General features: G+C 40.6%; 1 protein-coding gene across 2 annotated transcripts in view; it reads left to right on the top strand.

Annotated features, from left to right (window-relative positions):
* Positions 1-18229, top strand: part of APOO (apolipoprotein O) — a 66586-nt gene that overhangs the window by 13016 nt on the left and 35341 nt on the right. For both annotated transcript variants that reach the window (XR_014835824.1, XM_005674464.4), the window contains exons 2-4: positions 10890-10997; positions 12401-12520; positions 14812-14866. Coding sequence is in view for 1 of the 2 variants with exons in the window: in XM_005674464.4 (XP_005674521.2) it covers positions 10890-10997; positions 12401-12520; positions 14812-14866 (283 nt within the window). In the remaining variant the exon portion in view is untranslated. The remainder of the gene's footprint in view (positions 1-10889; positions 10998-12400; positions 12521-14811; positions 14867-18229) is intronic.

Below are 18229 nucleotides of genomic sequence, written 5' to 3'. Positions count from 1 at the left end.
TCTGTTACCGGTTTGGTGTGTGGCCCTTCAGATTAATAAGGATTATATAAAATGTAGGTACTGTACTGAATGCTCATTATGCAGGGAGACATATTCTTTTGATGTTTGGAGAATATGGACTCATTTAATTTCTCTTTATTTTTAATTTAGTTTATGACACATTACTAAGGATAGCAGTGCAGCCTGATTTGGGCAAAATTGTTGATGGTTTTCATCGTTTTGTTTTACTCTAAATTCTTTCACATAATTTATTTTTTATGTTCTTTTTTTAGAACAAGAATAACCTTAAAAGTATTGTCAGTTTTCATAAACATTTTTAAAAAATCCATTTCAGGTTTTTACCTCTTAAACAACTGAAAAGAATCAGATTAAAATCATTTTGTTTTTAAATGAAAAATGCTTTTAGATGGAAATTCTTGCAGAAAAGCTTGATTGGAGATCAAAGAAACAGTATAACATTTGGGCAAAAGATACATAATTGTGCCTCATTTCCTGTAAATAGAGAAATATCTAATTTTAAATGACATTTACTTTTAAAATGTCCTCAAATGCATTTATTTTCCACCCACAGTGATAGATATAAAAATGATGTTATGCAATAACTTGGAAATAGCTGCACATTTTAGTGTACAGGTTACATGACAGCTAAGTTATATAATAACTAAAATATAGTAATTAAAGAGCTAGATTTATTTATGCAGTTTTTGCTACCAAGTTCTTTTGAGTAGATTATCGCTGAACCCCCATCTGATGTTGATATTAAAAGGAAACTTCTAGATTGAGAATGTTGATATGTAGCAGCCATGGTTTATGGTTGCCTATATTTGCTTCATCTAGAGATTGTAGCACCTTATGAAAGTAGCAGAAAAGATTGTAGTGTGTCAGAAATCACCCTCATGTTCCAAACCTTTGGTTTCATTTGTTACTGCTCTTTACAGATGCTGTTCCTGTTGACACTGAGTTAACATCAGTGTCAACAGGTCTGAGTCTGTTTGGTGGCTTCGCTTAAAAAAGGAAGGAAGGTGGAGTTCTTGCTGTGATGCAGTGGGATTGATGGTGTCTCTGCAGTGGCCGGTATCTGGGTTTGATCCCTGGCCCGGTGCAGCGAGTTAAGAATCTGGCATTGCCACAGCTATAGGTCACAACTCTGGCTTGGATTTGATCTCTGGCCCAGGAACTCTGTATGCTATGGGGTGGCGAAAAAAGGAAAGCAGAGGGGCAGGCAGAAAGGCATTAACTTTCTGATTGTTAGTTCTGCCTTCTCTCTACAGTTGTTTCCCAGAATTTCTAGTTGTAGTACATTATTCCTTTTCCTGTGTTACTCCAGTCCTTTGTGCTCTTATTATAAATGGTGTAACTACTCGTTTATTCACTTTATTAGATTGTGAAGGCCACCACCATGTCTTACTATCTTTGAAGTCTATTTCCATTGTTTCATTAAAGAGTCACTTTGATGTTGTCCTTTGATTGTGTAACTTGTAAGGCTATTAAATGAGGTAGGGAAACTCAGAGAAAAACAAGTTTTTGGAGAAAGAGGATTCATTGTGAGGTAGCAATTGAAAAACCTAGTGGAGATGTCCATAGGGAGTTAGACACATGAGCCCGAGGCTTAGGGCAAGGCTAGGCCTGGGAAGACTGGGGGTATCAGTAGCATATGGTGGGAGTTGAAGACTTAAGTTTAAATGAAATTGCTTTAGAGTGAGAAGAGAAGAGGGTTGAATACTACTCTGATTCATCAACCTTGAAGAGATGGGCAGAGAAAGAGAAGGTCCAAAGGAAGATAGAGTGTCCTACAAAGCTTATAGGAAGGAGCTAGAGTAGAATTTTGGAAACCAAAGGAAAAGAGTGTTTGAAGATGATGGAGTGGACACCAGTTTCAGGGTACAACTAAGCTGCCAGATGTCCACTGAAGTTTGGTAACTGGGAGGCCATTGGTAGCCTTGGGAAGGACAGTTTTAGATATCTTGAGTAGTGAGAGAAGGAAGGAATAAAATAGAGAAAGCAGACAGAATCTCCTTTCTAACCTTGTGTTGACATACAAGGTAAATACAGGAAAGCGCACAGTTCACAAGAATTTTCACGAACTGACCATACTAGTACATCTAGCTCAAGAAGTCACCAGGGCCTTTCTAGTCACTCCTCAGCTTGCTAAGGGGTATGCACTATTCTGCCTTCTAGCCAGTCTTTTTTAAAAAATAAATTTGTCAGTGGAGGGAGATAAAAGGATAGGGTGGTAGTTAGAATGGGGAGTAGGGGTGGAGGGTGTTGTTTGTGTTGTGTTTAAGATGGGAAAGATGTTCTTGAATGTAAATAAATCCCATAAGTTCTCTAGTGGGTGGCCAGTCACTGTTTCTTTTTGTGTTTAGGGCAATTTTCATTTCATTCTTGCAAATGTTTTTTAAAAGTAAGTACTGGAGTTCCCGTTGTGGCGCAGTGGTTAACAAATCCGACTAGGAACCATGAGGTTGCGGGTTCAATCCCTAGCCTTGCTCAGTGGGTTAAGGATCTGGCGTTGCTGTGAGCTGTGGTGTAGGTCACAGACGCAGCTTGCATCCCGCGTTGCTGTGGCTGTGGCGTAGGCCTGCGGCTACAGCTCTGATTAGACCCCTAGCCTGGGAACTTCCACATGCCGTGGGAAGAGGCCCTAGAAAAGGCAAAAAGACAAAATAAATAAATAAATAAATAAAATAAAAGTAAGTACTACTGAGTGTTTATGTAAACTTAAGTTGAATAACTGCTCCTCAAGCATCTGCTTGTGGAATAGTGGTTTTCTAAACTTGGCTGATCGTGGGAATAGATTCTTGGGACTCTCTTAGGTTTACTGAATCAGACAGTCTAGGGGAAGGTATTGGAATCTGAGATTCTAAAAAAAACCTCCCCAGGTGATCCTGAAACCTTTTGTGTACACAGGCCTGCAAAGTGAGGCTTACGTTTTATTGAAATGGAAACTGGCATATATTTTTAATGGAAGGTCTAATAAGATAATAGATCTGTAAAGGTGAGAGAATTAAGGTTTACCCTTTTTAATAATGAGAGAGGCTGTATACTGGGTTTTCCGTAAAGTTGATAAAGAAAGCAAGTTGTCAGGGTTTTGAGCCCCACTGTTTCTGAGTGTCCTTGAATAATTCTGAAGGTGGCTTATTTAGCTTGAGGTTTTTATGTGTCCTTAAAGCAGTTTTATTAGGACATAGTCAGAAAGTGGTTCTGGAGCTAGAGTTCTGGGCAGTATATTTTTATTTGCAAAACAAGGACAGTTTAGCTTTCCGGATACCCATTATGATCTAAGTGTGACCTCACCCGATTCATATCTTGGTTAACTGTGTAAAAGAATTTGCCCTTGCTTTTAGCATTGAAGGCTAAATTTGATCTTATGCCTGAGTCTTAAAATTTTTTTTTAATTGTGACCTCAGTCTTTTTGAGTAAACTCATAAACTTCCTAGAAACTCTGTAAGGGCAGAGACCATGTCTGCTTAAGTCTAACACTGTGCCAGATATGTAATAGGTATGTAATAAATGTTTGTTTTTGAAATAAAATTCTAGTTGGCCTCTTCTAATTGTTATATCATATATAACCCTACTTATCTATCCAGATTTGTTTTGTTCTCAGTCCTTGATGAGCTCCAGTGGAAATAGTAAGAAGTAAAGCCTTTAATGCCGTGGTGGCCTACTCCTTTACAACCCTTCCCTGCCAATCCTGGTGTTCAGTTTCCATTGCCATTTAAGCTCTCTGCGGACTATGGAAAACGAAAGTGGAAAGACAAAGAGAATCCAAAGGTCTAAGATGGAGAGTATAGCTTGATACTTGATAGGGAGAGTGTATAAGATATCTTGCTGGGGAATAGAATCTGACAGAAAGAAAGAGTGTTTAACCACATGAGCCAGGGAACTCAGTGACAGTCCCTCTGAGGTTGGCAAAGCTCAGGGTCACCAACTCACCTTTGTCTGAGCCAAATTTTAGTTTCCTGTATGGTGTGGGTCTCTTATAACTGTATTGAAAACCTCAAACGAGCCAATACATTGAGGTTCATAATTTGAGGACACCCCCCCACCCCCCCGCATCTAGCTGAATTCGAGGAGGGGCATCCATTAACTGAAGGGCATACTCCAGAGGATAGGCTGGATTTAAAGCAGTGTAGCCTTTGGATCTAGTTAGTCTGTGGCTTTAGCTTAGCACTCATTGAAGATACAACTCTTTTTTTTTTTTTTTTTTTTTGGTCTTTTTGTCTTTTTGTTTCTTTAGGGCCGCGTATGTGACATATGGAGGTTCCCAGTCTAGGGGTTGAATCAGAGCTGTAGCTGCTCACTTTAACAGCCTTTCCTTCTTAAATTGTGATATTGAATGGGTCTGAATAATCAATAAGAGCTCTAACAAATTGTGATAGCCACCTGTCAGAGGCCCAGTGTTCAGAATCCCCATGTATGATAACATCTGGTCTGGTCAAGGCATGATGGGGTAGTCTCTCACCAAGAGGAGCCCTCTTTAATGCCCCAAAAGAAAGTGAACCACCCAAGATGCTGGGTGGTACATCAGTGTCAGGCTTGTCTGCCTGTGGATCTTTTACCCAGGCTTTTCCTGTGAGTTTCCATTGCATAGATCAATACCACCTAGACCCTTGCCCTTAGGAAGGTGTCTGGCTGATTCCTTCCTAAGAATGACCCATGGCCTGCAATTCCCATCCATGTTTTGCATGGTTTAGGTGTGTATGTGTTTTCTTTTTTGACATATGGTTTATGTACAGTGAGATGGCCAGATTGTGTTGTACAGAGTGTACAACAATTTGAGTTTTGACAAGTGTATACGTCTTCTCTGACTCACACCCAATCAAGATTTAGATCATTTCTGTTACTCCACAAAGTTCCCTGGTGCCCCTTCTCAGTAGGCCTACCCTATGCACGCTTGCATCCCCAGACATTGACTGTTCTGATCTGTCACTGTGTATTAGGTTTGAGGCCATGGATTTTAAAACATACAGATTTTCTTAAAATCTCAATAGTGAGGCGTTCCCGTCGTGGCGCAGTGGTTAACGAATCCGACTAGGAACCATGAGGTTGCTGGTTCGATCCCTGCCCTTGCTCAGTGGGTTAAGGATCCGGCGTTGCCGTGAGCTGTGGTGTAGGTTGCAGATGCGGCTCGGATCCTGCATTGCTGTGGCTCTGGCATAGGCCGGTGGCTACAGCTCCGATTAGACCCCTAGCCTAGGAACCTCCATATGCCACGGGAGCAGCCCAAGAAATGTCAAAAAGACCAAAAAAAAAAAAAAAAACCTCAATGGTGAGAGATGTCAGAAAATAATATTTATTCATGTAACTCAGGGCTTCTCGATGTAGAGGAATACCCTTAGGAAACTTCTGCAGTGTCTGGAGACATTTTGGGCTTGTGACTGGGAGGGGTTGCTACTGGCATCTAGTGGGTGGAGGCTAGGGTGCTCTGAGCCTCCTATAGTGCACAGGACAGCCTCCCAACAAAGAACTATCCAGCTCAAAATGTCAACAGTGATGAGAAACCCTGAAATAAGTCTCTGCAGAGAGAATTGTGGCCCTGGGGAGTATTCATCTGCGGATCTCCCAGGTCTCTGGGGATGAGGTTTGTTTTTTAGTTGTTTAGTTTATTTGTTGAGAACCTGTAGAAAGCTAAAACAGCAACAGCTGGAGGGGGCTTTCTTGGGTGCTACTGCCCTTGTGGCCACATTTCTTCATGTGGAACGGGAGTGAGGATGGGCTTAGTTGGGGGGGGAGACTAACAGAAGAGGGAGATGAAGAAAAGAACTTGGGCAATAAAAGGGCAGGATTAGTATAATATTAAAACTAGAAAAATGGGCAAGAGGGAAAAATAAAGTAGAAATTAATGACACCTAAAGTACAAGCAATGAAATCAACAATAAACAAGTGAGACTATATCAAACTGAGAAACCTCTGCACAGCAAAAGAAACCATCAACATAGTGAAAAGATAATGGAATGGAAAAAATATTTGCAAACCATATATCTGATAAGGAGTTAATGTCCAAAATATATAAAGAACACATATAACCCAATAGCAAAAAACCAGATAACCCAATTAAAAAATGGACAAAGGACCTGAATAGACATTTCTCCAAAGAAGATAAACAAAAGGCCAGAAGGTACAGTGAAAGTACTCAACATCACGAGTCATTGGGGAAATGCAAATTAAAACCACAGTGAGATCTCACCTCACTCCTATTATAGTGGCCATTATCAAAAAGACAAGAGATAAATGCTGGCATGAATGTGGAGAAAAGGGAATACTTGGGCACTGTTAGTGGGATTGTAAATTGGTACAGCTACTATGGAAAACAGTATGGAAGTTCTTCAAAAAAATTAAAAGAATTATACTGCTTACAATATATAGGAAAGTGGAGTTCTCGTTGTGGCTCAGTAGTCAACGAATCTGACTAGGAACCATGCGGTTGCAGGTTCAATCCCTGGCCTTGCTCAGTGGGTTAAGGATCTGGCATTGCCATGAGCTGTGGTGTAGGTCGCAGACGCGGCTCAGATCCCGTGTTGCTGTGGCTCTGATTCGACCCCTAGCCTGGGAACCTCCATATGCCGAGGGTGCGGCCCTGGAAAAGACAAAAAGACGAAAAAAAAATTTTAAAAAACCCAATATATAGGAAAGTTATTAAGAGTGTTACTCCTGGAGTTCCCGTCGTGGCGCAGTGGTTAACGAATCCGACTAGGAACCATGAGGTTGCGGGTTCGGTCCCTGCACTTGCTCAGTGGGTTAACGATCCGGCGTTGCCGTGAGCTGTGGTGTAGGTTGCAGACGCGGCTCAGATCCCGATCCCACGTTGCTGTGGCTCTGGCGTAGGCCAGTGGCTACAGCTCCGATTGGACCCCTATCCTGGGAATCTCCATATGTCGCGGAAGCGGCCCAAGAAATAGCAAAAAGACCAAAAAAAAAATAAAAAAAAAAGAGTGTTACTCCTAAAAGTTCTTATCACAAGAATTTTTTTTCTAAGAAGTTGTATATGCGAAGGTGGACCTTAGCTGAATCTATTTAGGTAATTCACAATATATGTTAATCATACCATCAAGCTGTACACCTTAAACTTGTACAGTAATGTGTGTCAGTTATTTCTCAATAAAACTGGAAAAATGCATAAAAATCCAATAAAATGTTAAATTTAAAAAGTGAGTTCAGATTGAAAATAAGAGAATAATCATTAAGAACATAAAAGTGAAAATATGAATTAAAACAGTAGAAGGCTATGAGATGAAAAATGAAATATGTGAAAAGTAGGATTAAAAATTGAAAGTAGGAATTAAGAATTAAAAAGGTCAGGAGTTCCCATCATGGCACAGCGGAAACGAATCCGACTAGGAACCATGAGGTTGTGGGTTTGATCCCTGGCCTCGCTCAGTGGGTTCAGGATCCTGCGTTGCTGTGGCTGTAGTGTAGGCTGGCAACTCTAGCTCCAATTAGACCCCTAGCCACGAGTGCAGCCCTAAAAAGCAAAAAAAAAAAAAAAAAAAAAAAAAAAAAAAAAAGGCCATGGATTTCTCATCGTGGTTCAGCGAAAATGTGTCTGACTAAGCATCCATGAGGACGTAGGTTCAATCCCTGGCCTCGCTCAGTGGGTTAAGGTTCTGGCGATGCCGTGAGCTGTGGTGTTGGTCACAGATGCGGCTTGGATCTGGCATCGCTGTGGCTGTGGCATAGGCCAGTGGCTACAGCTCCATTTTGACCCCTTGCCTGGGAACCTCCATATGCTGCAGGTGCAGACCTTAAGAAAAAAAAAAAAACTAAAAGAATTAAAAAGGTCAGCACAAGAAGGCATTATATCAAGTGAAGATGAAATAGGGGACAATATGAATCCAGAATGCCTGAATGGGAGACTGGGAAAAGGGGTAGGGCACTAGTTGTTGCTGATAAGGAAAGGAATCTGAATCAAAGTTGGGGCAGGGCTACCCAGCTGGCTCAGTGGAAAGTCCCCACTTTAAGCAGTGTTGTCGGTAGGTTGTGAACAGACCCAGAGGACAAAAGAACACTGAGTTGGCACCTCCAGATACCAGCAGCCTAATAGGCCCTTTCCAGGAGAGTGGGGAGGGACTACACTGACTTGGCAGTGGCTCAATATCCTTTATCCTGGAAGCAAAAGCAATTAGTGGCTGTATTTTCTGGAAGTTACTACCTTTCAAGTATTCCACTTAATGCTTTAGGGTGTATTAATTATTTTTAAAGCAGTTTAAGTTATAACCACTTATTTTAAAAATAGCTTCTAGGAGTTCCCGCTGTGGCACAGTGGGTTAAGAATCCATCTGCAGTGGCTCTGGTCCCTGCAGAGGCATGGATTTGATCCCTGGCCTGGTGCAGTGAGTTAAAGGACCTGGCTTTGCCATAGCTGTGGTGTAGGTTGCACCTGCCACTGGAATTCAATATCTGGTATGGAAACTTCCATATGCTGTGGGTGTGGCCGCGAAAAGAAAAGTAGCTTCTAGCTCTTTATTTGCTTCTGAAATATGGGAACTTTCTTTTTTGTGTATGACTCCAGGCATATGTTTCAACAGACCTCTTAAGGTTTTATTTAGCATTATGTATTTTGTATTTCAGGGTAGCCTAATCTTTCACATTATATGCACTGCAAATCTCAGGAATATAATTTCTGTGATACTAAATCATGCTTAAGTAGTTAGAACAAGTCGAACACTCATTTTTTTTTTTTGCCTCTCTTTTGTCCATTCATGCAGGCAATAAATAGTTCTTGAGTAGTTCGTATATGTTAGGTATACTTATAGGCACTAGGAATACAGGGTAAGACACAATTCCATTCTTTTGAAGGGGCTTCCAGTTTGAGAGGGAGAACTTGATCAGCATGAATAAATGGATAAATAAGAAAGGAAAAGCAATAAATCTCCCTGCTCTTAGGGATTTGTACAGAACAACACAGCAAGTATAGACCATTCTAGGCAGAGGAATCAGCATGTATAAACCTATGAAGCTAGGAAGGAACATGGCAGAAATATAGGGAGTTCAGGTTTTTTGGGAAAAGGCAGAGTGACATGGAGATAAAATTAAGAAGGTTGTTGGGGTCAGATCATATTTATTTTTTGTTTGTTTCTTTTTTGGGGTCAGATAATAAATAGGCCTTGTTTGGTTCACATTAAAGTTCTAGGTAGTAAATACCAAAGGATCTCAAATAAGAATGGAGGATACTCAGATTTGCAGTTGAGAAAGATCATTCTTTTGTAGTGTGGTTGTTTGAGTCATCCAAGGGCCAGGTGAACAGTTAGAATTAAATGGTCGAAACAATCCAGGAAAGAAACAAGGGCCCAAAGGAAGATTGTACAGGAGGAGATAGAGAGGAGAGTGAATTGAGGTCACTTAATAGGTAGAATTACCAGGACTTAATGACCAATAGGATGGGGATTGTGGTGAAGATGACCTCAGAGTTTATGATTGGGTTGTCTGGTTGGATGGTGGCACCATTCCTGAGAGAAGTAGAAGAGGATTTTTTTGGGGAAAGATGCTAGATGATCAAGTGCTATGTAGTACATTTTAAAAATATATTATTTTTAAAAAAGCTTTCTTGATTCCACAGCACACACCGACCCATCACGCCTAGTGTGGACTTGGAGGCACAGACAGGATCCCATTGGGTTGGATTTGGGTGTGTTTGGTGTAGGTAGGAAGCTTGTGTCCCATCCAATTGGAGATGTGCAGAAGTGATAGGATAAGTGAGCTGGGAACTCAGAAGAGAGCTCTGGGCTGGAGCTGCATATGGGGGTCAGGGGCATCCTGTTGAAGCTGTGGGCATGAGTGACCCAGTCAGGGAGAGCAAGGCATAGAAAGACAGTTCAGGAACTGAAATTAGAGGAGACTGGCTCTGGGTGGGAATGGAAAGGGAGAGCTTCTGAAAATTTGATTATTAGAATTACAAAAAGAATCTTTGGAGTTCCCGTCGTGGCGCAGTGGTTAACGAATCCGACTAGGAACCATGAGGTTGCAGGTTCGATCCCTGGCCTTGCTCAGTGGGTTAAGGATCCGGTGTTGCCGTGAGCTGTGGTGTAGGTCACAGATGCAGCTCAGATCCCTCGTTGCTGTGGCTCTGGTGTAGGCCAGCGGCTACAGTTCTGATTCAACCCTGGGAACCTCCATATGCCGCAGGAGCGGTTCAAGAAAAGGCAAAAAGACAAAAAAAAAAAAATCTTCACTCTGTTTAATGAATCACTAGCTGAGGTCATTTAAAAAACTCCTTCCCTTCTTCTTATTGGGGTGTGTGAGAGAGAGAGAGATACCACGACTATTTTATAGTTTTAAATACATTCCATAGCGTTTTCTCTATTTTTTTTTTTTTTTTTTTTTTTTTTTTTTTTGGTCTTTTGTCTTTAGACGGCCGCACCTGTGGCATATGGAGATTCCCAGGCTAGGGGTCCAATCAGAGCTGTTGTTGCCGGCCTACTCTGGAGCCACAGCAACGCCAGATCCGAGCTGTGTCTGCGACCTACACCACAGCTCACGGCAATGCCCGATCCTTAACCCACTGAGCAAGGGCAGGGATCAAACCCGAAGCCTCATGGTTCCTAGTTGGATTCGTTTCCACTGCGCCACAACAGGAACTCCCATTTTCTCTATTCTAAAAATGCACGTGTGTGTGTGTGTGTGTGTGTGTTTTATTTTATTTAAAAGGCTAAATGGAAAACCTTAGGAACTAATGTGTTTTGGAAATGAAGATAAAGTTGATCTGGAATTTTAAGTCTGTGAGAACATGTTTCTTAGGTTCTAACTTCCATAAGACCTCAGGAATACATTTATTTCTCATAACATGCAATAAGCCTTTCAGGGCAGGAGTAACAGGTTACAGATGTGCTGATATTATGCATGTTGTTTGCAACATTGAGAGAAGGCTTCAGACTGCTTCTGTGTTTTAGGTAATACAGAGGTCCATGGGGCCGGCCAGCCTGAGTCTGCTCACTTTCAAGGTCTATGCATCACCAAAAAAGGACTCACCTCACAAAGCTGCTGTGAAGGTTAACGAGGTAACATGTGATATATTTTGAATGTCTGATTTAGTGACTATGGGAAGCATACAAATTGAATATCAGGAAGATATGACAGTTCAGAAGATACTTAAAGGAGGAAATATATTTCCTTGTAGTTTTGGTTTTCTTTGTGGGAAGCTGCTAAACTATGACTTTTTCAACTTTAATTAATGGTACTTTAGCTAAGGACATAGTTAAGGATATTGCCTAGATTTTTTGTGGGGAATCTGCCATGTCCCAGAAGATTGTAAGCACGAGTCACTTCTAAGTGATCTGCCTGATTTCTAGACTGGTTATCGAGCCAGGAAAACATTCACATTTTTTCCTTTCTTAAGAAATTGAAGACTTGGGCTCATATTGCTTCTTCACTGGATTAGAGGCTCATAAGTAGATTCTTAATAAATACTAAATAAATAAGAAATCAACTCTCTATTGTTTACATTCTATTTTTGTCTATAGCTCCCACTGATTATTTTGGATATTTAGTTTCTTTTGAGTTGCATTGAAATGTCATAAAGATCTACCTTCAGTCATGAGCAGGGTCATTTGAATAATGTTTACATAAAGCTAAATAGCTTATTTTTTTGCCCTTTACTCTTTGCAGGCCTTAAGACAGTGGCATATTTGAGAGTGAAAAAGGCAGCCAGTGGTGGCTGTGAAACGTTTCCTCTTTGAGTGGGGGACAAACCTGCTATCCTGCTTTGATTAGCACTAGGCTGATCATTAGGACTAAGTCACATGCTCTTCAGTTACTCTCAAGCTTTTTTTTCCTATCCCACCTCCCACCCACACTTTAGAGTAATAGAATCCTTTTTCCATACTAAATCTAAGGTGGAATATCAAATACCAGTATACAGAACAAGTAAAGGGGGGTTGCTTCATCTGCTACCAGGAGAGTACAGGAGGCTAGGTCACCTCAGAGCCCTGCTCTCTGGACCTTGTCCTTATTGAGTAAGGAAATAAGTAAAGTGCAAAGATCCTCTGAAGCAGTTTTCAGGGTGCACATAACCCTTAGTCATTTTAGCTTATGAATTATTAGAAATACGATGTTTACAAATTTGATAATTGGGAGTTCCTGTCGTGGTTCAGCTTTAATGAACCCGACTAGTATCCATGAGGTCATGGGTTTGATCCCTGGCTTCGCTCAGTGGGTTAAGGATCCGGTGTTTCTGTGAGCTGTGGTGCACGTCGCAGATGTGGCTCGGATCCACCGTTGCTGTGGCTGTGGTGTAGGCTAGCAGTTGCATCTCCGATTTGACCCCTAGCCTGGGAACCTCCATATGCCATGGGTGTGGCTCTAAAAAGACAAACACAACAAAACCAAATTTGATAATTGATTGTTACCTCATTACTGTATACGCTTCTTAATTTCTTTTTGTTTTGTTTTTCAATCTCTGCAGCTTTCTCTCTACTCTGTTCCTGAGGGTCAATCTAAATATGTGGAAGAGCCAAGGACCCAACTTGAAGAAAACATCTCCCATCTCCGACATTATTGCGAACCATATACAAGTTGGTGTCAGGTATAGCTTTTCTGAAAATGGAGTGAATGTATTTCTGTTTAGAGTCAATAGTGAAAAGTCTATATTGGCTGCATGTTTTCAGAAAAAGGCACAATAAACCGCCCCACCCTAATAGTGCCAGGCTTAAAAATGTTTATCAGTGTCATCTCTGCGGGGTGGGTAGCAGAGAGCCCTCGCTTCCTGGTGGCAGCTGTTGCCATAGCTGCAGAGATAATTTCCTTCCCCCTGGATGGCGTGTAGCTCCTTGACTAGAGATCAGAGGACAGTGGTACCTATCTCCTTGGTCAAGGCTATGAAAACATTACTGTCCACCAGGGGATGATATAGGGCTGGAACTTCAGTAGAAGGAAAAGGATACAGTGTAAACATTTATATCAAAATTAGGAAGTTTCTCTCCCTACAGAGATTCTACAAGCCAGTACCACTTGAAATAGGAATGGGTACAGAGCATTTTGACTGCTATAATGGGAGGGTAGATAACTAAAAGAGGGGGTAATTACATACTTTAGTACTGAACTCTTTGCCCCAGTGATCACAGAACTACATATGCAGATTGACTGTTACTGCTCAGGTTTTAGATCAGGCATTTATCATTATTTCATGAAAGCATGTCTGCGACTTTTAACATCTGAAACTGAAGTTTACGTTCTGCACAATGCTTTCCTGGGCTTTGATACACATAGTTGTCATACTTGATCTTGATTTTGAAAATTGTTGATAAAGTAGAAGTATGTAGATGTGTGTGACATGGTCTAGATTTACTCTGCTTGAGACTTATAAACTCAATTTTCATCCAGAACTTTTTAAAAAATTTTTAAATTTTCACTGTCTCTGCCAGTGCTGAACTTTTGTTCACCAATTTAGAAAGAAAATAGTAAGCATAGATTCTGTCAATAATATAAATTAGGCCATTATACTAGAGTATCGTAACCATATTATTGAGTTATGAAACACCTAAAGACTTTACTCATAATGTGTTGTAATAGACTTTATTCTCGTGTTCTAGATGATTTTTAAGCCATCCAATGGTGTTTAAGATAAGCTTAGCAGATTTGCAAATATTTTTGTATCATGTAGACATGTCTACTGTTATTTCTCTCTTGCTCTTTTTTTGTGGTTATAAAAGTACTTTGTCTCTTTGCTTTTCAACCTAGGTTGCTTTTTGTTTTTTACTTCATTTGTGCATGATGCTTAGTGCAGCAAAATGCCTTTGTAGCTGATAGAATAGTTAACATGTTCATTTGTACTACTTCTAAATAAAAAGCCTTTTTTTGTGATTGTACTGGTTTTATTTTCCTATAAAGTCTTCATGAATGAAAATATTTCTGATTCCTAGCTCTTTCTTTAGGCCTACAAGTTCTAGTCCCTTTTTTTAAGAACTGATTTAGTTTTTCTTCATAGTAAACAAATTTTGCTAGCAAAAGAAATGGGAGGTCACTCTAGACATTGGTCTGTAGTTTTTCTTTTCTTATGTGCACCAAAAACCAAGAATGGATTTTAATGAAGCAGTGGTCAGTTTTTTGTAATGTTCTTTATGTCCTCCCTCACATTCAGCATTTATTATTTAAGGCCACTTACCAGTATTAAGATAACTTGCTCTGAATTAATTTAACTGAATTAAATAAAACAAATCTTTTTCCAAGTGGCAACTGGTTCTGATACCTTCCCTTACATATCTCTTTTCCCATCTTTACTGTAGAATTCTTGAAGGTGTATGCCTTCTAGCTGGTGCTTTATTTTCTTTAGGATCATCTGATGTTCATGTACAAAGCCTTTATATTATTGCTAAGGGAATATTAGTATTTCATTTGCTCCAGATTGGGGTATCTCTCCAAACTTGAGTGTAGACTCCTTTGCCCATTAAAGCCAGTCATTCCTGCTTCAAATGGGCAGTTTTCAGATAGAGGCTCTAATATATGGCAAATCAGAAAATAGACCTAATAGGCAAGATTTAATCTCACAGGGAAAGGATTTCCACTTCAATTATCAAGGAGATTTTTTCTCCCCATTCCTTTCAGTTTCTACAGAAGAACGAAAAGGCTGGGTTGTTGAAACCACTTTGCTTGAAATCTTTGCTTCCTGTGGCAATAATAAGCCATTCTGCTGAGCAATTTGCAGTGAAGAGGAAATTACAAAAGAAAAAAACAACACAAAAAAGCCCAGATACAGTATATGCCTTTGTTCAAAAAGTGCTAATAACATGATAATGTATTCACTAGACAGATATATTTATTGTTACTTTCTAATCGGCAAATCCTATTCATTCTTTTTTTTTTTTTTAATCTTTTCAGGAAATGTACTCCCAAACTAAGCCCAAGATGCAAAGTTTGGTTCAGTGGGGGTTAGGTAAGTTGATTTTTAATTAGATATAATCAGTTTGTTTGACATTGAACTCTTTATCTGGGATTCTGTGGATGGGCTCCAGGAGATCTGTGAAATTCTTTAAAATTGTATATAGAATTCTAGAGCTATTTGGATTTTTTTTCTTTCTTTCTTTATTTTTTTTTGTCTTTTTGTCATTTCTTGGGCTGCTCCTGCGGCATATGGAGGTTCCCAGGCTAGGGGTCTAATCAGAGCTGTAGCCACCGGCCTACAGCAGAGCCACAGTAATGTGGGATCCGAACCGAGTCTTAAGCCTACACCACAGCTCACGACAATGCCGGATCCTTAACCCACTGAGCAAGGCCGGGGATCGAACCCACAACCTCTTGGTTCCTAGTCGGATTCGTTAACCACTGAGCCACGACGGGAACTCCTGGATTTTTCTAAAAAAATTTTTCTTCAGATTTCAGAGAACTAGGATCTCCAAACACTCAGGTAAGTCTTGTCAGGATCTTTAGGATTGTTGGCCTAGCAAGTGCAGATACATTGGATTTTCTTTCTTTAAATCTTTTTCCAGGTGTAGTACTCATCAGTAGGTTTTCAGAATCTAGATAGCTCTTCGGCATGGCTAGTAACACATATTGTATAAGTTTAGAGGCAGGATGGAACTGGGTTGGTGTGCCTAGGAAAGGCTTTATTATATAATCCATAGTGTTCCTATGTTTACACTTGTTTTTTATTGCCTTTAATTGTTTTTCACATTCACCTACCACATACAGTTGTAATCTGGGTTCACAGTCTGTGTTCTAAATAATCTCAGGAACCGGTAAATTAATAGATGTTGATCATATTTTGTCCCCCAATTGGGCATCTCAGCCAGTCAACCTCTTATTTTTGCAAGTGTTTGTTTCCATGACAGAATAAAATAAACATGAGTACAGTTAATTTCTTTGTGAAGATCATCATACAGTGTTGATGTGCTGATACCCCTGAGATTACCAGATAAATTTTTCACTTGATGACAGACATATTAGTAGCTTACCAGTTCTTTAAATTATTCATGTATATGAATTAATATCTTAATTTTTTGACTGCACCTGTGACATATGGAATTCTCAGGCCAGGGATTGAATCTGAGCCACAGCTGAAACCTATGCCAGAGGTACAGCAATGCTGGATCCTTTAAGCCACTGTGCTGGGCCAGGGATCAAAACCACACCTCTGTAGTGACCTGAGCCACTGCAGTCAGATTTTTTTTTTTTAATTTTTTTAATTTTTTTAGGGCAGCACCTGTGGCATTATGGAAGTTCCTAGGCTAGGGGTCGAATCGGAGCCATAGCCGCTGGCCTATGCTACAGCCACAGTAACACAGAATCTGAGCCAAGTCTGCAACTTACACCACACCTCATGGCAACGTTGGAACCTTAACCTACTGAGTGAGGCCAGGGATCGAACCCGTGTCCTCATGGATACTAGTCAGATTCATTTCCGTTGAGCCATGACGGGAACTCATGCAGTCGGAGTCTTAACTCACTGTGCCGCAGCAGGGACTCCTAATATTTTAATTTTAAAAAAGCTTATTTTGTGCTTATTATGTATCAAGAACTAGTCTAAGTGCTTTGAAAGTATTAATTTATGTAGAATCCTCATAATAACCCTGGCAGTTAGGTACTTTGTTACCTAGTTTTTTTACCTGAGAAAACTAAAGAAATCCTGAGCATTTATCTGTATGTGTGACTGATGTGGTCTCTTCATTGTCACCTGGCATTTCCCATTGATTCAGAGCCATAGGCATTATTTGCAATATGAGTCCTTTTTTTCTCATTTCCTGTACTGATAATTACTGCAAAGATTTTTAAGAAGACATGTTCCATTATGAATTGCATTGTTTTCTGCCAAGGCAACCAGTCCATTTCCTAGCAGTCACAGCCAAGACGTGTTGCTGGAAGCTAGGCTTCGGCTTCAGTGCAGTGTTACAGCGTATTTCTTTCCCATTTCTTTGTGATTTACCCACTTGGGCTCAGCTCACTAAGCCATCTGGGTGTCCTTCTATCACCTGCGCTGTGTACATGTCTGGAATTGAAAATACCATGCTGATGGGCAAAAATAAAGGGAAGTAGAAAATTGCCTCAAATTACCCAGACAAGAGGTTGAAAAGTTAAAACCAAGTTAAAAGCAAAATAAGTAAAAGGCCAAACAAGAGTTAGTGCAGACAACACAAGCCCTATAATCGTATTTAAAAGGATGACCACATTTTCCAGAGAATTCAAGAAAATGAAAACTGGCACATGTCTAGTGTTATCTGGAGGAGAGAATAGCCGAGTGTTCCAGTTAGTTCAGATCCATTGACATTTGTTAACTCACCATCATGGCAGGCATTGAAGAGAGAGGCTGATTGAGACAGTGGTCACAGCCACTGAGATGTGTATAATTAAGTGTTCAGTACTAGCAGACATGCAGAGATAGTCGTAGACCACCATCGAAAGTACAGAGGAAGGAGACCAGTTTAACAGAGATTAAGGGAGATGGCAGCAGTCAGGGGAGGAGTTCTGAGATGAGTCTTGAAGGAACAGAGTTAGCCACACCAAAAGGTGGGGGTGGGACTTGGGTGGCATTCCATACAGAGGGCACAGCATGACTGAGGCTTGGAGCAGTGACTCAGTGTTGTATGTGCCTAGAACTAGAAGCAGACAGGAGTGCCGAAGATGAGGCTGAAAGACGTGAAGGCTTTTCAAGTCATGACCTAGCTGAAATCCCTTTGTTAATTCATTCAGTCTCCATAAACTTCTAGCAGAGTTTTTGATAAATATCTGTTGAGTGAAAATACATATATTTTGCTTTTTAGGGCCGCATTTGTGGCATATGGAAGTTCCCAGGCTAAGGTCGAATTGGAGCTGTAGCTGCCAGCCTACACCACAGCCATAGCAACGTGGGATCTGAGCCATGCCTGCGACCTACACCACAGCTCACTGCAACGCTGGACCCTTAACCTACTGATCGAGGCCAGGGATTGAACCTGCGTCCTTGTGGATACTAGTTCGTTAACCACTGAGCCATGACGGGAACTCCAGTTACCCCTGGAGGGAAATGACATACAAGTCTAAGCAGTCCACCATTAAGGAGCAGATATTCTGTTTGAGGAGATATTAAAATTCACCTCTGAATAACTAAACACAAGAGTATACAATCAGGTACCAAATGATGGTACAGAAATTAAATATGGTGGTACTTAGGAGAAAGAGAGGTGTGGGCTGATCAATGTAGGAAAGGCTTTTGTAAGGAGGTTGGACTTAAGCTGGTTCTTACTTGGTGGCATTGGCTCAGTGAAAAGGAGAAGAGAGGAGGCATCATGCAAATGAGGTCATCAGGCATGTTAGGGCATGGCAA

The sequence above is a fragment of the Sus scrofa genome, chromosome X (genome assembly GCF_054392235.1).
Source record: "Sus scrofa isolate SSC_HxYL_T2T_F1_AM1 chromosome X, Sscrofa_HxYL_maternal_Yorkshire_Landrace_v2.0, whole genome shotgun sequence".
Taxonomy (NCBI): Eukaryota; Metazoa; Chordata; class Mammalia; order Artiodactyla; family Suidae; genus Sus; species Sus scrofa.
The sequence above is the reverse complement of the archived record's forward strand: the minus strand, read 5'-3'. Positions and strand labels throughout refer to the sequence as shown.